Raw genomic sequence first — 7251 nt, 5'->3', positions numbered from 1 at the left:
CTAGTGGACTACAGTGAATTGCAACAAAGACATCTCAAAACCATGCACACTATCCAAACAAATCAAATGACGCTTTTGTATCCCAATGTTTAACAAAATAAACCAAAAATATAGCTTAAGAATAAATTAATAAAGCAAAGAAATTATAGCGTAACACATTGTGAACTGTCTGAGTGAACCAAATTCCTAATTTGAGAGAATCCACATATTAATTGATAATAGGGCTATATTTGGCCGAGGTATAGTATATGGTTGGCCCCTCTACAGTAAATCAGCACATTTAGAGTAACGGTTAAATCCCTACCTTACAATCAAAGAAATTCTAATTGGTTAAGATTGTTAACAATTCATTATTAAAGTTGAAAACATATTAAAGTACATTTAAATGAAGGTAGGTATGTAGGCAAGGGTGTACATTCAAAATGTGAAATTGTGGTTCATAAAACTTTCCAATTCCAATTGATTCCAAGAATGTACACGGTTTAGACCAGATGATTCATTGAATTGTTTAATTTGAAATCCACAGTTGCATGATGGGACTTACCTGATTACATATACAAAACAAAGCCTTTATTAATTTATTACAAACCAAATTATCTTTGCTTTAACATGTTTAAATCTACCAATATGGACAGATTAAAATAAATAAACCCAGCGGAAGGCACATCAGGCAAAAACATAAGGATAGTGTCTTAATCTGAATTATTGTCCTCTCACCTATACGTTGCAGAACAAATCAAAGTTTACCAATCTGCTAGTCTGTACATTATATAAAATAGAACAGAAGATTTTCATTATGAAAATATACTCAGCTAAGAAGCACAGAACCCCTTACACACGCACACACATAAAATATTATTATATCTTTATATACACACAATTTTCAAGAATATATGTCAGAAAATATAACGTTAAGGAGCAGCATAAACATGGAGAGAGTCGGAGAGAAAGAGAAAACTGTTGCCAGGACTGGTTAGGCGATGTAGGTCTTGACCTTCTGAGTGATGGAGGCACAGCAGATTGGACACTTGCCGAGTGACTGGGAGCACTCACTGCAGGACACCAGATGACCACAAGGGATGAAAACCATGCAGATGTCTCGGTCCATACAAATCTTACACTGCTTCTCCCTCTGAAGCCGATGGAGTATGTCACTGGGGTCCTCTTCTGTTAAAAATAAATTAATAAAATCAACAAAATCCTTATTCAATCACTTTCAATCTGCTTTCATTCTCTTGGGATAAATCGGATACATATTTGTGAAATCAAACCAGAGCATAGATGCTATATTATAGTCACACATTATTGGTCTTCTTCGTGAGAACAAAGAAGGTAATTTGCCAGTTCATTTTGAATGCTTCTTTGTTTACACATTGGACCTTGGACCGCTGGTCACACCCTTGAAAACACACACCTTCGGACGTGGAACGAGTCGCGGGGTTGTTGAGACAATCTTGGATAAGTGCTTCCACGCTGGGGTAATCCGATCCCGTCCTGCAGAGTTGATCACGAATCGTCCTCTCCACGGTTACAGGATCCAAACCTATGGCCAAAGCTGCTGCGGCCATCTCCGATTTGAGAACATCTGGGGGGGGGGGGGGGGGGGGGGGTTGATGATGAGTAAAGGGATGCTCTTCACTTCAACCCCACTTACAAATGCACCCGAGTGCCAAAGCCAACCCCAAAAGCTTTCATGGCAAAGATAACATTGTAAATGTACAAATAACATCTCAGTGAATCAGACGCGTTACCATTCTGTTGTCTTGAAAAGCCATTCTGCGATGAAGCCTGGAAATTGAATGCAAACAAATAGGATGTTGCCACATCATTTTAAAGATCAAATAGTATTGTTGAACAGATGCCATGCCAGATGATGATGTACAGAGAACCTGATAAATCAATCTAGAGGACTGCAATTAATAGGTTACAAAAACGAGAAACCGGATTAAAAAGCTCTAGGTGTCCGGCCCACACACACGAAACAGATCCCCTATAGTTTTGACTTAAGGCTGGCTGTTCTTTGAATGCATGAGTGTTTTAAGCTCAAGAGCCAACTACTTACAGCTCCATTCCGTCGCGGCTCCTGTAGCTGCACTTGATTGACAAAATCCTGTCCCTTTTCTGACAGCAAGAAAAGGCATCTGTTGGAATTTAAAAAATAAGCTATTAAAGATTTAAGAATATGACAAAAGGATCTACGGCTTAGTGGAAAGTGGACATTGATGTTGATGTGTGTGTATTATATCTCTATATATATATATATATACATAAATATATGTAATTATTTATTTATTACCCAGGGTAGTGTTTTGCGTGTTCCATCCAGGGTTCTTCATCAGGTAGCCAGTTTTTGACCCCTCCCCCACATTGGAAACAGACAACCCGGTCTCCACCTCCTAAAACAATGCACATTAATTACTTCTAACTTTGTCCTATGTTTCAGCCGCATTCAAATACATGTTAACACAGACAAACACTTAATTAATCGATCAGCAGTTTATGTGTGTTATTGCAGTACCATTGAAAATATTGCGCTAGTTACTATTTGGAATGCCCCTTCAGAATATGTACCTGTGCTGTAGAAGCCAGCTCTGGCTAGCATCCTAGAGTCGATCGGATGCTGGATCCCTGCATAGCTCTCCAGTCTCTCCTCAAAGCTTCCCATTGGCTTACTGGGGCTAAGCAGTGGTATAACACCACTCCCCCTTAGCGCCACCCTTTCCTCCTCCTCCCCCTCCTCTTCCTCGGCGGCGGCTCCTCCCTGGGACGGCACGTTGCCCACATCGTGACCGAGGATAAAGAAACAGTTGGCAAAGTGTTTGGAGTGCTCCCCCCAGGCGGTGTCCCCGGCCTCCCAGCCCCCCATCATGCCCGCGCAGCAGAAGCACTGCACCCGGTCTCTCTCCCCCAGGTAGAAGAGGCCTGCCTGGGCAAGCGCCCTGGGCCTCACGGGGGCGCTGGAGGGCCACGGTTGGAACGTCTGCAGGCGAGCGTCCTCGCTGCACATGTGGGGGACCATGGGATACGTGGTCTCGTCGACCACCTCTCCCGTCCTCAGGCGGTACTGCAGGTCTTCCTCCTCCTCGCTGTAGGGGATGCCGTTGTTGGGCAGGCCGTTTGCAACAGCTCGGTGGGCGCATCTGAGGAACTGGCACGAGGGAGAAACCTTAAGGAAAAGAACAGAAACATGAGAGGGCTATTCAGTAAGAAAGAACATGAGATGGCTCTTTATCATATTAAACAACCTGACATGATGACCCCATTTATTTTGTCATTGAAACATCAAAATAAAATAAACTCAGATATCAACTATCATTTCTGGCCGATACTGAAGTATTTTTCGCCATCTTCCAATTTATTAAGTTCATAAAGATGAATACGTTTTTCGTTCGATTACAATTATTATTGCTCCTAACCTTTGAGTCAGCCAACCCCATACCCTGTGCATTACCTCTTTGTGTCTTTCTACCGGCTGGTCCCCTGTGCACCAGTTCTCAACCGTCTTCCTACAGCTGAAGCATTGGACACGGTCGGCAGAGCCTGTGTAGTAGAACCCGGCCCGGGCCAGCTTGAGCGCAGACACCTGCTTGGCCCACTCTGAGGCCAGAAACGAGTCTTCGCGTTTCTTGATGTGGGACCAGTCCATGTAGCCGTCCGTCTCCAGGTCTCTGTTTTGTGCAAGCTGGGCCATTTCTGGCTACTGAGATGATGACTGAGACAGTAGGTATCTGAATAGAGAATTGAGAAAAGTCAAGGTACTTTTGATTATCAGGACTAGAAAGTACCGTCTGCATTGGTTTGTTTATTAGATGTGTTTAGGGTTAACCCCAACCCTAACCACATCCAGCAACGGCGTCCTCTCGATTGTGACAGTCATTATGTCTTTTTTTTTCTAATTTTCTGAATTAAAGTTGCAATACGTAACAGTTTAAAGCTACCTAGACATATCTTTGGTCAACGCTGATTGACAGTGATTACAATAATGTTATCACGAATCCAATCTCATAACTGCAATTAAATAATGCTGACCAGCCCACCTTTCTTTCTTTAGAAGAAAGGAACTATCACCACTCCAAAATCCCTAACACTCAGCTGAGATTGCGTCATGCCGTGGCACAGACAGGACAGTGGACACAACAAAGAGTTCCTTTAAATGTTTGGGTCTCCCGGCTACAAAGTGGGAGGGGCTCAATCATGCACCGCATCTCTTTCGCAAGAACATTATCACAAAATTCAGTAATTGTTTTTCTGAATAAATTTGATTATTTCTCATATCTGTTTAAGACATTGGGTGACACTTGTGTGTTTAAGTCATATAGATGGTTTAGTTATAAATATTTACAATTTGCACAGGCAGTTCAGGACTCTGAGGTTGTTCGAATGGAAAGTCCATTCGGACATAAAACAAAACAATTTAAATCACAAAACCGAATGGGCCTCGTACATTAAATAATATAACACTGCTCGAGGGTCAGTTTGATGAGCAGCAGCAACGTGCTCCATGAGAGCCTGTCTTTTGTCTATTTTATGTATAACATCATGTGTGCAAATGGAATGTACTGATAATTGTACCAGGGGTGCAAATAACATCACCCTTCTTTTTTTACAATGAAAACTTCTTTCTGAATTCTTAAACAATATTTTTGTTGATTCCGAAAACCAGTGGCTTAGGAGGACTATATATTTTAGTAGCCTGGACTGAAGACCACCCTGATCACGCAGGCTACATTTTGTTTCGCACGCATCATGCTGGACCTCCGGCCGCCGACATCGATTTCCAAAAAGGACAATGTAATCGTTGGAGATAACGCGTTGTTGTTGATGACGTGTCGGACGAATCAGGGTCTACGTCCAAGTTGTTGTTGTATAATACAGGCCTCCGCTCGGCAAACACTTATGGCGTCTCCCGAAGCAACAAAGCGGTAACGTTAACATAAGTCGAGTAAACTCAGCCATAAATACGACGCTGAAGTTGGCATCCGATTCGCAGCATCCGATTCGGCAGCTGGTCCACTTTAAATCGGTCCTGATTGAAAACCACTACACCTAGACTCTTCAAATCTGGACTAAATTTTCACAGTGAGGCTATACATTATATAAAACATAGTTACAGATTTGTGAAACCTTTTTTCTATTTGTGAAAATGCAATAAAGGCTTGTTTTAATGCTTTTTAGGGGTCCAGACTGCATTAGAACGGGTCCTGATTGAAAACCACTACACCTAGACTCTTCAAATCTGGACTAAATGATCACAGTGAGGCTATACATTATGTAAAACATAGTTTCAGATTTGTGAAACATTTACCCTATTTGTGAAAATGCAATAAAGGCACATTTTAATGCTTTTTAGGGGTCCAGACCGCATTAGAACTGATCCTGATTAAAAACCACTACACCTAGACTCTTCAAATCTGGACTAAATTGTCACAGTGAGGCTATACATTATGTAAAACATATTTTCAGATTTGTGAAACCTTTACCCTATTTGTGAAAATGCAATACAGGCTCATTTAGGGGTCCAGACCGCATTGCATTTTCACAAATAGGGTAAAGGTTTCAAAAATCTGAAAGTATGTTTTACATAATGTATAGCCTCACTGTGATAATGTAGTCCAGATTTGAAGAGTATAGGTGTAGTGGTTTTCAATCAGGACCGATTTGAAGATTCTAAGTGGTTTTCAAGCCGAATCGGATGCTGCGAATCGGATGCCAACTTCAGCGTCGTGCCATAAATAAAGTTATTAAAGAAATAAGCTAAACATCAACTATACAAGAACAACATAACTATGCACTAGCAGAGTTTCGGACATTCTTTCGATGGGAATGTTAGGCTGAATCAATGGCTGAAGGAGTTTGACCTCCCACCGATTTAAATCGAAGTGGGAGGCTAGAGGTCGAGCGACCCTGCGGAGTGGCGAAACCGATTGGGAGGTCACGTGATCAGGATAGTCTCCCAGGCTTCATATGAGGAGGACTGTCTAACCACAGGCTGGTCGCGGTGGCTTTAAGAGGAACCGAGTCACATGTATGGACCGTCGAATCCATGTGCAGGGCGGGTTCGCGCTTGATTAGAGGAGGGTTGGTATGATTGGGCACGCAAAAACATGGCACGCAAAACTGATGAATCATAATCGTAAAGATATCCAAGATTTAAGGAGCTCTCTATACCACCTGCGCGCCAGCATCAATAACTTCAGCACTTCATAAGATTAGAAAATTACATGTTGACGAGACACCTCCCAACTATTGCTGTCGGACGTATTTGCACAATTAGTCAGTCTCAAGTACACGGGGCGGGCCGTACTCACGTTACATTCTTTTATAGGGAGTAACTTGACTCATTTAACGTTATGATGCCGGATACGCAAGGTGGGGACCTTGAATTGTACTTATTAATCTGTGGACTATGAACATGCACTCTGCCCAACCGTTTCAAAGTAAAACTCAAGATACATTGAGATCTAGTATGCAGTAAACAATGCAAAACAATTATTTTCTTTTAGAATTTATTTTCTAGTTATTCATGGTAACGTTTTTACCGTGATGTAGATTAAGAAGATGTTCAATTGAGATTTAGGGATCTTGATCATTGTCTACATTTTTACTAACGATAGTTGATCCAGTTTTTCTTTATCCACCTAAAGCGATCTAGTTCTGCTCAGATCGGAAGATGTTTCATAATACATCACTGGACAGTGTGAGAGTATGACCGTTTAACACCGGCCACCCTATTCTAGAAAAGCTCACCGTTGAGCTAAACAATGGTACAATAGCAAACCGCAATGTGCTACTTAAGGCCATCAAACCGTATCCATGAAAACGGATGTTTGGACGGGAGGACATTTCAATGACTCATTACTACTAAAAAAAACTAGCACAGTATTTAAATGTTACAAGAAATGCTTCTTGCTACTCATAATCTCGTACAGTCAAAGCGAAACCATAGCGCAGCTATGGCGGAAATGCCCTACTACTGCCATACTACGCTGCTGATAAGCAGAGCTAGTGAGCTAGCCCCCACTAGCTCCCTTACAGCTTGTGTCTAAGTGACACAACGCTTCTTCTTTTTTTTTAAGTCGCGGACCTACCTTCAAATTTCCAGGAAGCCAGCTGCGGACCCTATGTTCAACCAAATGTTTGAAAAGAGACTACATGAAGAGCCCGGTCCAACTATGTAGGTTACGCAACGCACGCCCCAGCTGACCGCAACGTCACGTTGGACGACATTCAACAGCCGTGGGAGGGATATCT

The 7251-nt window shown here is 42.1% G+C and overlaps 1 protein-coding gene across 1 annotated transcript; it reads right to left on the bottom strand.

Moving 5' to 3' along the window:
- Positions 1-495: 495 nt before the first annotated feature.
- Positions 496-7243, bottom strand: xiap (X-linked inhibitor of apoptosis). The gene is made up of 8 exons (XM_060063588.1): positions 7089-7243; positions 3452-3728; positions 2572-3166; positions 2297-2396; positions 2063-2141; positions 1752-1788; positions 1415-1585; positions 496-1167 (listed from the first exon to the last, which is right to left on the bottom strand). The coding sequence occupies exons 2-8, from the start codon at positions 3689-3691 to the stop codon at positions 974-976; spliced, it is 1416 nt and encodes a 471-aa protein (XP_059919571.1). The 5' UTR covers positions 3692-3728; positions 7089-7243; the 3' UTR covers positions 496-973.
- Positions 7244-7251: the final 8 nt, after the last annotated feature.

Source organism: Gadus macrocephalus, chromosome 10 (genome assembly GCF_031168955.1).
Source record: "Gadus macrocephalus chromosome 10, ASM3116895v1".
Lineage (NCBI taxonomy): Eukaryota > Metazoa > Chordata > Actinopteri > Gadiformes > Gadidae > Gadus > Gadus macrocephalus.
The sequence above is the reverse complement of the archived record's forward strand: the minus strand, read 5'-3'. Positions and strand labels throughout refer to the sequence as shown.

Bases quoted from the DNA above. Each gene is read 5' to 3' on its own strand.
- xiap (XM_060063588.1), bottom strand. From the start codon at position 3,691: ATGGCCCAGCTTGCACAAAACAGAGACCTGGAGACGGACGGCTACATG. The intron at 2,397-2,571 runs GTACATATTCTG...GCATTGTTTTAG, and splicing joins AGCTGGCTTCTACAGCACAG to GAGGTGGAGACCGGGTTGTC. The intron at 1,789-2,062 runs GTAAGTAGTTGG...TTCAATTTCCAG, and splicing joins AGCCGCGACGGAATGGAGCT to GCTTCATCGCAGAATGGCTT.